This window comes from Brachyhypopomus gauderio, chromosome 13 (genome assembly GCF_052324685.1).
Source record: "Brachyhypopomus gauderio isolate BG-103 chromosome 13, BGAUD_0.2, whole genome shotgun sequence".
Lineage (NCBI taxonomy): Eukaryota > Metazoa > Chordata > Actinopteri > Gymnotiformes > Hypopomidae > Brachyhypopomus > Brachyhypopomus gauderio.
In genome coordinates, this window is record NC_135223.1 from 14,889,911 (window position 1) to 14,906,803 (window position 16,893).

General features: G+C 45.7%; 1 protein-coding gene across 7 annotated transcripts in view; it reads right to left on the reverse strand.

Annotated features, from left to right (window-relative positions):
- Nucleotides 1–1,417: 1,417 nt before the first annotated feature.
- The window catches only part of ntng1a (netrin g1a), a 91,820-nt gene continuing 76,344 nt past the window's right edge, over nucleotides 1,418–16,893 (reverse strand). For 3 of the 7 annotated variants that reach the window (XM_076971184.1, XM_076971186.1, XM_076971185.1), the window contains exons 7-9: nucleotides 10,613–10,780; nucleotides 8,343–8,477; nucleotides 1,418–3,251 (exon numbers count right to left, since the gene is read on the reverse strand). In XM_076971184.1, the coding sequence (XP_076827299.1) occupies nucleotides 3,004–3,251; nucleotides 8,343–8,477; nucleotides 10,613–10,780 (551 nt within the window). In that variant the 3' untranslated portion in view covers nucleotides 1,418–3,003. Of the gene's footprint in view, nucleotides 3,252–8,342; nucleotides 8,478–10,612; nucleotides 10,781–13,975; nucleotides 14,021–16,893 lie in introns of all 7 variants that reach the window. The other 4 variants (XM_076971187.1, XM_076971188.1, XM_076971190.1 and 1 more) reach the window with 4 other exon arrangements.

Genomic DNA, 16,893 nt, shown 5'->3' on the forward strand with positions numbered 1-16,893 from the left:
GTCGATCAGGAAAGCTGAAAAGAAAGTGGAGATCAAATCAGGTGAAAATCTCAGTTGAAATATCCCAAGATATTAGCAGAATGTTAAACGATCGATCGAGGCCTTTAGGGCCTCGCGCCCCAGAGCCGTTGCCTTCTGACCCGCGATTAGCAGAGCAAACCTCGCCATCCAAATAAACCGTATTATTTATTCGCTCAGCACAGAGGTTTATCCGAGTCCAGTGGCACGCACGAGCTAAGAGTTCACGTCTCCCATCTGAGACTGTGGAATTCCTTAAGGAGGCGTAAGATCCGGAATCCAGATGTCATTGCTCACACCTCGAGAAGCGCGTCAGCTCGGTGTGAGTTCTCCGCTGTAGCGTGGCGTCGCTCCCCCGGGACTCGCCTGCAGCACAGTCTCCACCTGCTCGCCGGTGCCGCACGACGCTTCATCAGTCGTGCCTCCACAGCAGCCGGACTGACATTCGCTAATCAAACCCAAAGGAAACGGCTGCTGCCTTGATCGCTCCACGCTAGGTCAGAGCCAGCACCTGCTTCTCTAACCTAATGGCACAGACTAAAAAAAAAAAAAAAAAAAAAGAGCAACGTTTCACACATTTTGTAGCCCATGTATTTAGAGATGCGTATTCACACACACAAATTACGGAATCAGAAAAAAAAAAACAAATAGAAACAAACAAAGCTAAACAATTTCTTAACCATCTGCTATGTGTACCCTTTCAGCAGAGAAACAGAAGGTAACGGGCAGAGCTCTCACTCAAATGAATAAACTCACTGAAGCCTCGTGTGCGACTGGGCCCACTGGTGGACTACTCCAGGAGAATGGCCCACGGATCTGTGGAAAAAGCTCTTCCCACTGCATCTCACGATTAAATGAAGGAAGATTAGCACATTCATTGGAATTAAACAAAAATAATAATTGAATAGCAGTGACAGTTCTTTAGCTGCACGGTGTTGCCATGCCTTTTTAATTAAATAAATATATTTTAATGTACGAAACACATTCAGTCGCTTTTGATGAGATCAAAAATTCAGCCTGCAGGCTGCTGTTGCTGGTGTGACATGAATCTTCAGTTACAAAGAGCAAGATGGGGAGAAACCAGAAGGAGAGTAAACACTGTTTCTCTGGATAATTACCATAACTCGCACAAGAGCAAGAAATATGTTAACCAAAAAGTTAATTGTTCCCATATCTCTGAAACAAAATGCAAATGTTTCTATGCACCTATTCAAATGAAAATTAACATAAATTAACATATGGACAATAGGCTAAAATACTTTGTAAAAACCTTTGAACAGAAATAGTTTAGAAAAAGGTGGTCATTCTATCGCAGGAGCAGAAGACTTTTACTGTTTGACAGGTAACTTTATAACCTAAGCTCTCAGTGGGATGGCAGTGCCCGTTAATATTTAATCCTGCCCAACCCAAAATGCACTGCACTGAAACAAATCAGCCCTTGGCTGAAGATAAATGGTTATTGAAGACACACCATACATTCTGCCAATTATGCAATTTCTGTGCATGTGTTATTAGTGTAAATAATTACTTTTCTATGCCAGAGTAAAGCTCTTATTTAGATTCTACTAAGTTATGAAAAAGGACACAGAAACCGTTGCACCAGCCCTAAAAGGTCTTTTTAAACTTTTATTCACTTAAAGTTTTCAGTGTTAAAGCAACAAGAAAACATTTAGAATGTCCTTTGGTGGGATTGTGTTACAGTTCAGCATTATGTAAACTCATATTCTTTGATGCCAGCACGTTGCCAATACTTAGGAAACTGCACAACCAAAAAAACAAAAAAAGAGAGAAAAATGAAACCTTATTCATTCAGCTTTTTACTGTTATTTACCAAACACATATCTCTTAAACACCGTTCGGCAATAATGTGAATAATAGTACTAATAATAATAATAATAATACAAAAAATTATGTACTACAATATTTCTGCTCTGTCAAGAAAATAAACTTCTTTGTCAATACAAAAATTAAATACACTGATGATTTTCTAAGCACTTTGCCTGTTCATGTGAACCCCGGTGAGGAGTGTGCCAGGTAGCTGTTGTTCAGACTTCCTGTGCTGCTTGAGTATATTCTGAGTAGAGGGCTAACACACACGTGCCTCAGTGACATCAACCAGAAAAGAAAACCAAGGAAAACATTCGACCATCAAGGGGTACAAAGAGATCATTCACCAAAACCTAGGTGACGGGGGTGGGGCAAGGGGTTGGGGGCGGAGCTGAGGAGGGTGAAAGACTTGCTTTGAATACAGGTCAGATATGACAGTCTGAATGAATTTCCTTTTATCCACAATGCACTGACAGCAAAGAATGTTTAGGTTTCTTCTTATGAGTCTTTTGTCTTTGTATGTGTTTGTGTGGGGATTTTTTTTGTTTGTTTTTGTTCTTTGTTTTTAGTATTTTGCAAATGCTGGTCCATATGATTTGGACAGTCATCCATCACTCTGGGTGAGAACAGCCAAAAAAAAGCAGTCTAGCCATCAGGACAGTCGAAGGCGACAGACGGGCAGCTGGTATCACTTGTTTCCACTAGCGAATGACCGCAACCCCTGTTACCATGGTGACAGGGAAAAGAGCGAATCTCGCGTCCTCTCCCTCTTCATGGGCGGAGTCAGAGTTTCTGCTATGGCTTAGTCCACAGTCCTCCTTCTACTAACACGGTTCATTTAGCAAATGCTGAGATAGATTCTTTAAATAACATCTGGAATTTTTTGCTTGTAACTCTTTTTAAAGTTTTGCAATACTTTGATCAATTATATATATATATATGTATATATTTATATACTCTTTTTATAGGATATCATAATTTTTGCCATCTTCTTAGACTGATTAAGTTTTGCTCTGATTTCCGACATGTTCCACCTGGCCAGTCAGGTGTGTCCATGGGGTTCTAGTGCGCTTTCTCATACAGTAAAAGCTGAGCATCTGTAGGTGTGTGCGTGTGTGTGTGTGTGTGTGTGTGTGTGTGCATGTGTGTGCTCATCTCTCAGGGTGTTGTTTCCCAGCATGCCTGAGTCAGGAGCGGGACACTGGTGAGAGACAGCGAGAGGAGCAGGAGGGAGGGCGAGAGGATTTTGTGGGCGGAGTCAGCGTCCCCGCAGCCCCCCGGGTCTCCCTCACAGCGGGCCTTCTCACACAGCAGACCCGTGTACGTGGCTGGACACTGACACCTCACGTTGTTCACACACACCCCGCCGTTCTGGCAACGCAGGAGCTCATTGTCACACACCCGGGCTAAGATAGAGAGAGGGAGAGAGGTAAGTGCCAGAATACACACACACACACACACACACACACACACACACACACACACACACACACACACACACACACACAGAGTCTAATAACACACATTCTCAATGTTATGCGACTACAGCTCTATTTCTAGATATCACATACACATCAACAACAGGAAACAGTCAATACATTGCATACGTAAGTGAATATTGATTGAAATGTATAACAAAATGGAAAATCTAATATCAGCAATAATGGAATTTAGAACTGAAAAAAAAAAAAAATCTGAAGAAAAAGATTTTCAGGTACCTGACCTGCTCAGCATGAAGATATATACACAATGTTTCAAATTTTTAATGCAAGTCTGTGTTCTGTTAGGATCAGGGTAGTGTCACGGTCAGGCTTAGGTTAATAGTCATCGTCTCTAACCTTTCCCAAATCCTGCCTGTCTGTGGTTCCAGGGGCCCTGCCCTGTAGATGGTGGGCACTGGTACACACTAAATGTCTGCTCCTCCTGACCAAACAGTTACCCGTTCCTCTTCCCACTCAGCACACATCATCAGGGGAAAAAAAACATGCTGTCAGGCTTTTGTTTGCAATACTGTACCAATTCCCTGGAGTTGGTCCTTACTAATTACATTAAAGGAGCATTTGAGAATAATCACAACTCATCTTCAATGGAACACTCCACTACTACTACTACTACTACTACTACTACTACTACTACTATTAATAATAATAATAATAATAAGAAGAAGAATTACTAAATAATTATTACTAAGGGGCAGTTAGCATTTAAAAGTAGTGATCAAGTGAACAGTATAATGCCAATCACTCTCCATTAGATCTAATTTTCTAAGTATGCAACACAATGCTAACTGCTCTGTATTAGTCTGAAGACACTGTTAGCCATGGCAGCTCTTTATGTGAAGTACTTCTTTAAGAGTCTGGTTCAACTAGGCTCCTGTTCAGAGAGGCATCCCTCCGCACCACTACCAAACCGCAGGCATCCAGGCTTGTGCACAAGTGAACCCAAAGGATCTAAGCAGCCAATCAGTTTGTTCCTGCCATGGTCCCCTCTCTCCCCACAGCCAATCATGGTCCAGTGACTTATTCTGGCTTGTCTAATGTGTGAGAGCGACTACAAGTGAGCAGTCAGCAAAGCTGTTGGCACAAAACATGCTGATTGTTTGCAACTCAAAGCACAGGTTGGTTACCATGCCTTCTTATTTATAGATTCTGTGTGGTATTTCTCATAGATTGTTTTGCATTTGCAGTCATGATACCGTGTGGAACCTTCGTAAGCGACACCATGGAGTCTTTGGAAATACTCCAAAAACAAGAAGTACTCTGAGCACATGAAATACAGGCCGGTGATTACAGAGAGCCGACTGCAGCCCCTCTCCCCAGAAGGAGTAGTAGCTTTATTGCAGCATTAAGAAGCACTGTTTATGACAGCATCTGTTCAATGGCTGCATCTGAGCTATTTCTGGAGAGGCACGGCCTCCGGGAGGAAGAGGAGGATGAGGAAGACGAGGAGGTGTAGCCATCACACTCAGATTGATGAGGCAGCCAAGGTCTGCCGGGCCGGTCCCTCTGTGCATCCTCTATGTCGGATGCAGGTTTCGTCCTGGACTCATGGGGGGTCGGAGGACCACCGCACATCAAGCCCAACAACGTGGCGCACATATAAACACTCCCCAGGTGAGCCTGGCCCACGTGATCCCCATTCCAACTACACCATGCACATTTACAGTTGGCTTCTGAGAGGAGGATCATAACGACGGCTTATACTGCTGACTCCGTGCCAATTAGGCAAACTCGTTAGTGTCTGAGATTTGTTAGTGTCTGAGACACAGATGAGAGCAATCGAGCGATTTAATTAGACTGACATGTTTTAGCTTAAGGGTATTGATAACATGCACATTTTAAAAAACATTAAACATCCACTTCTTCCACCTTTATCAGTTTTCTTACTTTTTGATGTCTTAAAACAGCACAGGGACTAGAGAGACGGGTATTAATAGCACTGTGGCAAATGTACTGGTACTTCTGTCTGTTGCTGTTTTGGTTTCCCTGACCCACCAGTCCCATTTATCGTCTCCCTCTTTTCCCTTGTGTTTAAACTAGGGACCAATCAGGGTGGAGAAATTATTGAGTGTTTCGAATTGAAACGTCAATGCCAAGCTGTCACAGACGAGGACTATGAGGAAAAAGCAAGAGGTAATGAAGGGATTGTGCATGCTGGTAGAAGGTGAGAGCAGGTCTCCTTTGAAAAAAGGAGAGCAGATTGATCGGACCCCTTCTGCCCAGTCCAGCCCGGACCTGAGTGAAAACACCCTCCATGTGCCCTCCTTGAAGAAATGCATGAGAGGTGCAGGTTAGTGGGTAATGCATTTACTACAAGCTCATCTTAGGTCACCCAGTCTGTCCCTCACCTCCTCTCTCTCTTCCTCATTATCTCTCCCTCTTTCTCTCCCTTCCTCTCTCTCTCTCCCTCTCTCTCTCTCTCTCTGTGCTAGCTCCGCTTGGTGCTTGATGTCCCCTGACGCCTGGTGAAAAGGTACCGAGTCTGAGAGTCTCCACTATGATTTATGACTGTGATGGGAACTAACAGACCTCCTTATCCCCCCCCCCCCCCCAAAAAAAAAAGCACAGACGCCAGATCCTTAAACTCCTCCAGCCGTGCCTCCTTCTTCCTGATCCCTGAACCTCCTTCTCACTCGCTTTATAAACACTGTAACCTCCACCTGCCGCACTGCTCCGGGGTTAGGGACAGACACTTGGCCCGCTAAACACGAGCACCTAAACGTCCTTTAACAGCTATTGAAGTGAAGAAGGCCAGAACACAGACACTCGTGTTTGATGTTCTGGAAGCGTGCTGGGAACCATGGGGTGTTCGTTGGGTGGTGGGGATGGTTGTTCCCCTCTCCCCCCACCTCCCTGCCCCGATCCAGACCATCATGTTGACAATCTAACAATGTGCAAACAGACCCCGAGTCACAAATAAATTGGCCGATTTATTAGGTTTGCTTTTGATATGAAGGATAATATTTATTGAGAGCGTCAGTAGGCTAGGTACTGCCGAAGAGAGAATTGGTAGTATTTGATGAGAGATTTGAGTTTTAATTGCATATTCAAATCTGCATACAGATGGAAATCCACACACGTCTGTGTTCGCTGGAAGGGGATGGACTTGAGAGAAATTATATATACACACACACACACACACACACACACACACACACACACACACACGCACACACCCACGCACGCACACAGACACAAACTCAGGCATTTGATCTTTAATCTTCATTCACTGCATGTACCTCACTGGCCTTGTGAAGTATGACAGATGACAGTATTAAATTGAAATGAATGGGGAGACTTTGGGCCATGAGTGAGGAAGAACTCGTGTGTTCCGTGTGTGTGCGTGTGAGTGTGTGAAAGTGGGGTGTATATTAACCCATGATGGTTATAATCATGGCACCATGCCTGCTTTCCTCTTCATTAGAACAGAGCTGCATCCAGCTTGTCTGCTTCTCCGCTACACCGTGTGTGTGTGTGTGTGTGTGTGTGTGTTTCATAATCTCCTCCCTTCTTCACCTCTACTCCCCATAGAGGACCAAACTCTCCCACAATCACAGGCATCTGATCATGCCCGTTTGTGTGTGTTTTCTCATGGGCCTATATCTGATTGCATGGGCCTGTGTTTGACTGCATGGGCTTGTGTTTGATTGTGTGGGCCTGTGTGTGACTGCATGGGCCTGTGTTTGACAGTTTGGGCCTGTGTTTGACTGCGTGTGTTTGTGTCTGACTGTGTGGGCCTGTGTTTAACTGTGCGGGCCTGTGTCCGACTGCATGTGTACTTATGATGAAGTAATTTTGCCAATTACTCTCTTGTGCAATACGCATAATCCTCTCCTCCTGAGGCTACACATGAGATTGGACCCCACAAGCACCAGCAGTGTAATGTTGGCAGTTCGCTTTAGAAAAAGACTCACCAATCGTACCAATGTGAATGGTGGTACATTCTAGTGACTCCCCAGTAGTCACAGATGTATAGCTCACCAACCCGGTGTTCAGGGGTTTTGGCGAATGCTGTGTTAGCATGGTCTGACATTTTTTTTTGCTAATACTGCAACAGATTGTGGACGGTGGAGTCTTTGTTCAAACACCCCCCCCCCCAATTAAACAAAAAACTTTTTTAAACAAAAAAAAGGACCTCACAAACTCTACTGCAGCAGTGAACATCAGGGCCGTTGTACAATGAGAACAATATGAATGCAAAAACCCACAGGCGTGGTTGATGCTGTGTGTGTGTGTGTGTGTGTGTGTGTGTGTGTGTGTGTGTGTGTGTGTGTGTGTGTGTGTGTGTGTGTGTGTGTGTGTGTGTGGTGTGCAGATTGAGCATCTGGCAGGGCTGCTGCCCGTTAACCCAGGCTTCTGCCCGCGCAGCTCGCGACAAATATTAGTTCAGCTGTTCCATCTCTGACTGCTCCGAATTTACAAACAACACTCAAACGCATGCAAGCACGCCGGCTCCCATGACGACCGCCGCCGAGGTAGAACGCAAGAAGCCCGAAGCTCTCGGAAGCAGAAGGTCATGATGCTGTTCGTGAAGACCAATCTACAGGTCGAATCTGGAGCAGGTGTGGTCAGGGGATGCTGATTGGCTGCCTGAGGGGTATGAAGGGAGTGGCTAGGGGTCTCTGATCCTATGAAAGGCCAGGGGTGGGATTTCAGTCTGGATTCCAGCAGAAGTGCAGACATGCTCATGCCAAGAGGGGCCAAGCAAAAGGCACAAAGAAAAGAAAGAAAGAAAAGGTAAGGCAAGGTAAAGAGGGAGAGAAAGAGAAAGAGACAGACAGACAGAGCAAGAGAGACAGAGTGAGACAGAGAGAAAGAGAGAGACGGGGAGAGAAAGAGATGGGGAGAGAAGGAGAGAGAGAGACAGAGTGGGAGAGATAGTGAGAGAGACAGAGTGAGAGAGAAATGAGGAGAGAGAGAGAGAGAGAGAGAGAGAGAGAGAGAGAGAGAAGAAGGGCAGAGGCGTGCACTTTAAGGCAGACCTGTGGTTTTACTTACATTTGCAGCCATTGTCCCATAAATATCCAGGCAGACACTCATGGCACTTAAGCCCTGTCGCTCCTGTCTTACATTTACAATATCCTGTGCCATTACAGGGATCGCTCTCTGAGCCAAAGGGATTACAATTACAGTCTGTAGAAACAAGACACACACACACACACACACACGTATACACACACGCTGGAGAGAGGGAGAAAGAGAGAGAGACCTGCGCTCCTTCTTCGTTTCAGCCTGGCTCACGAGTCGTGCTGCAGGTCTCCGGCACGGGGCACGTCCCCGCATCAAGACTGCCACCGCATGTTTGCAGCCTACAAACTCCACGGTTCTTATTACAGCCGGGCCAGGGGGGCATTCTGGCTCCCGTGAGGTGGAGGATCGCAAGGGGGAGAGGCTGAGCGTGACGGTGCTGACACACTGCATAGTACAACACTCATCCTTACGCTCAGCGTTATATCGGTGGGGCGAGATAGAAAAACCAATTTAGTTGGTAATCTGTAATCTGACAGAGATTTTCAGTGCCGGTAGTGAAGAGCACTGCGCATGTGTTCTCAGCTGTTCTGACGCACCTGGCCCGGCTGATTGGTTAATTATTGTTAATTATCATCATGAGTCAGGTGTGTGGGAGCAGGGATCACGCTTACATGTGCATTACACCTTGTCAATAGGACTGGGACTGAGATCTTGGGTTTCATGGTAGAGATGTTACATACTGAAATATGTCAAGATGCAGAACACGAAACATTTGGATAATATTGCAAATCTGAAGAGAAATGGACAGAGTGGAAGGGCGATTAATGAATGGAGATGATGGATCCTGTTGTGACCCTGAACCCTATGATCATGAGGTTTCTCCTGAGCCTTGGGACACCATTGCACAGCAGCATGAAAAGATCAGAGAGGGTTCTGAAAATATCAATTAGACACAAGACTAGATATCGCCTCTATAGATACTGTCCATTTGGATTCTGATATTATATCTTATGACTGACTGCATTATGTTGTTAGCAGTTTCTGCTGCTTCATATTGTTGTCTTTTGAACATATGATAGGGAGGCAATATGGTGTCTCACTTGTAACCCCCTACATGTTACCGTCCACCCTCTACGTGTAACCTTCTGAGACATGGACAGGAAATCCCCCCCCCCCCCCCAGGTCAGCTTTTGTAGCATGGCTTCACTCACAAACCTGCACATTAGCTTCAATATATCAGATTATCATCAACTTTGCAGTGCATTAAATATGTTCCACAAATAAGAAATCCATATTAATTAAAGCTATCACACTAACTCAAGTATCCTCAGAGATGCTCCTAACATAGCATGGTGCAGTATTCTCCTGTCCTAGTGCCCAGTTTCGGCCCCATGGGCGGGGCAGTGCAGACTGTGCCGCTGCTGTGCTGGGATCCAGTGTGCCGCTGTGCTGGGTTCCAGCCTGCTGCTGTGCTGGGATCCAGTGTGCTGCTGTGTTGGGATCCAGTGTGCTGCTGTGTTGGGATCCAGTGTGCTGCTGTGTTGGGATCCAGTGTGCTGCTGTGCTGGGATCCAGTGTGCTGCTGTGCTGGGATCCAGTGTGCTGCTGTGCTGGGATCCAGCCTGCTGCTAAGTAGAGCTGTGACAAGATCCCACATGTGCCGCTCCTCTCTGGCTGACAGCACTGCTACTCTACCCCTAGCGGAACCTCACCCAGACACCTCTTGCAAACGTGTGATGGTAGACCATGGGCCTCACACGCATGCAGCATTTCTCTCTCACTTTTCTCTCCTTTCTTCCCTCGTTTCTCTCTCACCATCCTCTGTTCCTCATCTCACTCTCTCCCTCTCTCATCTCATCTCTATTTCCAACCTTCGTGTCTCTGTCTTTCTCACTATTTCTCTTGCTAAGTGAGAATGATGCTAAATACCCCTGTGGCCTCAGGTTTGTGAGAAAAAAGCCCCCACTGTGTGCCAAAGCAGCCCCTGTTCCCTTTGTTTTCTTTGCTGCTAGCTTTGAAACGACACAACGTAGAGATCAGCTCAATCTTAAACATGTGAGATGGGGCTTAAGAGACACTCCTATAGAGATTTACGCGTGCAGATGGAGGCGAACAAAGGTGTGTGCATGTGTGAGACAAGCTGTGGGCGTGAGGTGTGGCACTGACAGCTACAGCACAGTGAGAAGAAGGAGAGGAAGAAAGTGGAATGAAGGCAGGACAGATGGCAAGGGTGGGCGGGGTGACACAAGAGGGCGCTAAGCTGTACGGATGACGGGGAGATGGGCGGGGCCACTGACCTATGCATACATTCTCATCGTCCAAGTTGGCAGAAGCATTGCGGTAGTAGCCTGATTTGCACAGGTGACAGTGCTGCCCCCAAGTGTTGTGTTTACAGGTCACGCAAATGATGGCATTTATCACCTCGACGTAGCTGCAGCGGTTGGAGTGACCAAAACACTCGCAGTCTTGCAGAAAGGGAGAGAAACGTGGCTGGATTTAAGCCGTGTGTGTGCGTGTGTGTGTTTCGACGGCATGTGCGTGAAAGGCACTAAGGCATGCTTGGACGTAGCAGCGAGATGGCAGCTGCTGGCATGAAAGAAGCCTGCAGGTCTGGAGGTCACGTGACCTGAAGAGTCATGAGGGAGCATTTTGGTTAGCAGGAAGCTTTTGTTCAAGCACACACAATGCTGGAGGGAGAGGATGATGATGGTGACGAAGAAGAGACAGGGGAACATATTGATGTATGAATGAAATGACACAAATTCACAAAAAGGTGTATTTTTCAGCCTAGCCACCACATAGGTCTCAAATTCACATTAGATTTTATTTTTTAAGTGGTGGACTGTTGTGGATTGTTGTCTAACTAAAAAAAGATGGAAAATGCTTTTAAGTGGAGCTGAAACGTTGAGAGGATATATAACAATAGCCTACATTTCCTACAGCCCAAAATAAAGCTATCAAGGTCACAGGCAGAACTGCAGTGTTCACTACCAACTTTCCCAGCTTTGGGGGAAAACAGTAACAAAGACCTGTAACCCTTTAGATGTTTATTCTTCTCTCCAGTATTGACTCTGTCAGATGTACAATGAAAAATTGCGCATCTATATGAGAAATAACTTGCCATCTATTCTCTCTCTATGAAAGATAACCACAAAAAGTCTATTGAGGACCTGCACCAGTTTGTCCCACTTTTGGAGTGGGACTGGATCAGAGGGCCTGCCCACGGCTCACACAGGGATTCTCATGTCACATGGAAAAGCTTGGGTCTGTCCTGTTTGTCCTGAAGAGACCCGCTGATCCGACTGGATGTCTTGAATTATTTGTTGGACTTGCTATGAGCAAGTCAAATACAGTCAAGTTGGCATAAACTGAAAATGGTTCTGACTGTTAAATGTAGGTCTGACTTTAAGCATTCGTAACTTTTCATTCAGTGGACTCGTCTGCTCAAGCACTAGTCAAGCCACCAAGGCCATCAAAGGGTGAGCCAAACGACCCCATGGACACGGCTGACGGAGGCCTGCCAGACTCAGGAGTCTCCACCAGCAACCCTGTATGAGGCAGGATTCTCATTATCCAGATCTGGATTGAGGGCAGGTCTTCTCAGCAGAATGCCCAGGCCTCACACACGCACGCACGCACGCACGCACGCACGCACGCACGCACGCACGCACGCACGCACGCACGCACGCACACACACACACACACACACACACACACACACACACACACACACACACACACTGTCTGTTCAAAGTACAGAGAAAGGTACAAGTCCTGAGATGTCAGTCGTGTCTATTCTTCCAGCAGGTCACAGGATGCTGCTCTAACAGACTAAGGATATTTACCACCCAGGAAGAGATCATGAAGGACATATATCAGGCGCACCGTGCCGATCTGAACCTGGATTATCTCATGAAGCTATGTATTAAATCTAAGTAATCAAACATGCAAAAGTCCTAATCCAGTTTATTTTAAGATTAAGATTAAGATTATTTCAAGATTAAGATCTGCAAAAGCATGCATAATGCTGCCTTTGCAATAGACCTGCTACTTCCACTTAGATGTGCCTTCGTTTCTTTCTATTTCTTTCTTTCTTTCTATTTGGAAGTCCAAGTGTACTGAAAAAGAGATCAATAGCTGCCCATAAGGTTCTATTTCTAAGTGTGCTTCAAGCCACAGGGTTTCCCATACAAAAGCACATGGACACTTGGTGAAATGACCATGGTGAACCCCGCATGTTTCTCTTGCTGATTCAGATGTCGCTTATGAAAATTGCTTTGTAGTGAGGCAGACCTCCAGGTGATTACTGGTTTATGGTTGTCGGTGGTTTCCAATGCCAGATTCCCAAAAACATCACAAGCTGGACATTCTAACAGTTCAGCTTCACAGCCTTTAGGACTTGCTTCAAGTGTGTTAGAGCAGGACGAATTCTAACTCTGTGAGTGTCCTGAAAAGTCCCGCTGAAAGGCAAGGTTCACTCAGCAGGGCCCAAGGGGGTCTGCGGCTGCTAGGCTGGGACGGGCTTTGGTGAAGGCAGAACATCTCTGTCTGTTCAGACTGAACAGAGGCCGCAGTTGCTGACAAAGCAACAGAGCTACTGTACAAATTTAAGACAACCCATCAAAGAAAAAACAACCACAGGAATTAAACGAAGCACGATTAGTCAGCGGAACACAAAGAAATTGCGATGATGTGCGAAATATTTTAACTTAATAACAAGCACTGCTCACAACAGAGATGGAGTTGTAACGTAATGCCAAGATGCTACATGTCTGCTTTGAGATGTCTGTCTGCCTCCCTGTGCCCTGTGTGAAGGTTTTTCCAGTTCGGTTGCTGACCGACAGGTGTTCCCACTACTGTCTGATCAACATGCGTTCTTTCAGCCCTCTCTGTACATGTGCAGAAACTCAACATTTCCCTAAACCCCAAACATACGAATCTCATAGCCCCTCCATACAGTCCACTCCTTAATAATGGTACTTCATCATCATCATCATCATCATCATCATCATCATCAAAAACCTTTCACCCTACCCCTCATCACCCCATATCTTCCACCTACACCCTAACACACACGACATCCAACCCACACACAGGCAGCCAGGACACAAGCACACCTGTTGTTGCCAATGTTATTGGCTATGGCACATTTACTTGAGAGAGTAATTTGCAATTGTTTGAAATCAATCTTCAGGTGAAGGGTTCCTTCTGTTCTTCTCTGAACTGACACAAGAGCAAAAGTCACAGTGTCATGCTTAATGGGGAGTGGATAATCAGAGTCTGCAGTGTGTGTGTGTGTGTGTATGTGTGTGTGTGTGTGTGTGTGTGTGTGTGTGTGTGTGTGTGTGTGTGTGTGTGTGTGTGCGCGTGTGTGGAGCAGTCCTTCTTATAGCAGCCTTACACCCAACTGCAGTATTGTAGTGTTGTTCTCAGACTTGTCAAAGTCTGTCATACGTAAGAGAAACAACAGGAGGAAACCAAAACAAGCTTGTCCATTTGGTGGTTCATCCTGACAGCGTAGAGGAGCCTCACTAACTCTGGCAGCCTGAATCTCAGGTGCTTTCAAATCACTCTCACTGCAGACCACAGACAGCTATGCTGGGCAGATCTGGGGCAAGAAACAAAGACAGTATTTGGTCTAAGTTAGAAGTATATCCTACCTTGGTTTCGGTTAGCAACACCTAGAGATGAAACATTCTGCCGGACTGTATGCAATTGGGAGAGATGAGGATTGGTTAGAGTGGACCCCGTCTGTGATCAACCAAACGCACTAACATTGGATCTTAGTTGGACCGGGTGGACACAGACAGCTACACACACATAACTACGGCTTGGTTTCTGTATAACTCTCTTGTACGACAGAGAACTGCCAAGCCTGACAGAGATTAAGCACTGATGGATCCAAGAAGGTGCACACACACACACACACACACACACACACACACACACGCTCACACACACACGCTCACACACATGCTTACGCACACGTGTGTGCACACACCCACACACACACACCACGACCTCCAGAGATTGTATGTAATTGTGCATGTTTCATTGTTATGGCACTGGATGGGATGTTGACTAACAGCAATAAAGCACCAAACCAAAACCTTGGATGGCTGTGTTTGGGATCCTTCTACACCTCACTATCCTGAGTGATGTGCTAATGCTTTGTGACTCTAGATATTTCTAGATAGGGCTCTCAGTGATGTTTTATTCAATTCATAAAATTGCTTATGCAGTCGATATCTAATTACATTAGATTTCTGGAAGAAAGAATAACGGTGAATTAGGAAAGTGCGGGAGACTGAGGAGCCGTCTGACAGCAGCCTCAGAATTACATACAACTCTTCATTTCCTCCGACAGAGGACGGAAATGGCGGGCGCTGGACGGCCGGGGAATGAAGCCGCCGGCTGTGGGTCTCGGCCTACCCCCACCACCTCCACCAGCAGCCTCTCCACGTAGGGGAGGCGGTGTGCGCAGACCTACGCCCCTTGCCGTGGTGCCGTGTGTTTTAACGGGACAAAAGTGTACAGAGGGAGGGGGTCTCGTCATGGGTGGGGGCGTTTGTGTCACCAGCTCTATTCTGGTGGTGTTCTTTCCTTGCCCAGGGTGGTGCTGTGCGGTTGGAGGCCTGTCACTGAGCATGCTCAGCAGCACCGGCGGAGGAACGAAACACAAGACGCAGTTTTTAAAAGAGCTATTCAAAGCAATATGGCTTCTGTTATGGTCCTGATGAAGGAGTTTGCTGTTGCTTATCTGACAAAAGGTGCAGAGATGGTTGATGTTTTTGCAGTTCGAGCTCCATCTGTGTGCCATGAGGAAACTAACAGAAATAAGAAATAATAGGATGCTAGTTTCTCTATTGATAAGTGACATTAAGACTTATCAACAACCCTCATGGGTAAGCTTGCATTTCCCTTGTTTGACTGCAATTATATAAAAAAAAGCCATTTCTATTTTTTTGGCATTTTGTCTGCATGCATTGAATAGATGGAGGAGGAGAATATATTTCATGATAAAAAATACTTATTTTTCATTACTACCCATTGTTTTAGATGAAACAGGAATATTTGTACATTTACGATTACGAGTCTCGATTTCTGTGATATAGTGACAACAGCTTTAAAGCTGCATCCAGGTATCCAGTGGTTTGTTAGGTCATCAGTATAATATAGAGGCAAGAGAAACGCGGTATGTTTTCCCCTCGATGCTTTAATGGATTTTCTTTTCGAGTGTGTAAATGTGTGAGACGGTCTGACAGAGAGGATGCCCTCGACCCCAAACGCCCTCCACAGCCTGAATCAGTCCGACATGCTGCGCCAACATCATTCCAATACATAATAATAGTCACTCCAGTTACTTTAGCCCGTGGTTTGGGCTTTGGTGAGCATACATTAATTTTGTATTAGAATCCAATTAGCTCTGAAGCTTGCCACACCTGTTTCTATTAATTGTTTTGTTGGGGGAAAAAGCAAGTAGAATCAACTAAATTAGAAGTGATGCAATTTCATCAGAGCTGATCCTTTAATAAAACTCAATCATACTCAGCCAGAATTGCATCTTAAAATATTAATTTTGCCCTAATGCCCGCAACAGGCAGGTCTCAGCAAGCTTAATAAACTTGAGATAGAATTGAGAAAAGCCAATAAAGAATTCAATTATCAAAAAAAAAGAAAAAAAGAAAAAAAAAACATCAGAGCAACTTTTTTTATTTTGGTCACATCATTCGTCCCACAGTGTTTTAAGGACACTCATCAGCAACCCTGTGTAATCCTCATTCTGTGGTGGCCTGACAGGTGGGCGTGGCTGTGTGAGGCAGGGGCGTGTCCTCTCTGCTGCACAGTCATGAGGGGAGGGGCTGAATGGATGACACGAGGACACGTGCGGCATGACGCGGGCATGACACGGGCATGCAGCAGGCAGTGCACAGAGCATGACACGCAGCTATGGAGGGGGAGGAGTCTAGGAGAATGGATGGCTGTCAACTTGGTCTCATTGGTTCATTTCTCTTAAATCTGAATCACAATTCTGGACCCTGCCTAAGCTCAAGCAGTCACTGGCTACACCATTTGGCATACTGAAAACAATAATACAGGATACATAAGAAGAGAGTCACTACCGAGTAGCTTTCAAGACTTAAATGACTCATTACTGAGTGAATTACAAGACTTCCAAGACTTAAAAGGCACAAATTCTTTCAACACGGAGTTCGAATTGGACGAGAATGTAGAGAAGAGGCTGTGTGTTCCAGCATCCTGCAGAGAAGGTACCGGAAAGCCCTGTGGGAGTGGATCTGGATGTGGGAACAGCTGGGCTCTCCATGCACTTTGACTTGTTCAATATTTCTCTGGCTCCTGTTCAGCTGCGGACTCTCCCGGCAGCAGTAACTGGAGCTGTCTCCTGGCTCGCCAAGCCCCCGGCTGGACTAGATAATCCCGCTCACTGCCGCATTGCTCATATTAAAATGACCTTTCCCTCTTCGTACTTGTGGAGAGGTCTTGAGATTCAATAAGCATATGTGCCATTTATTTCTAATACATATCAGAAGGAGAGAAAGAACCAAAAAAAAAAAAA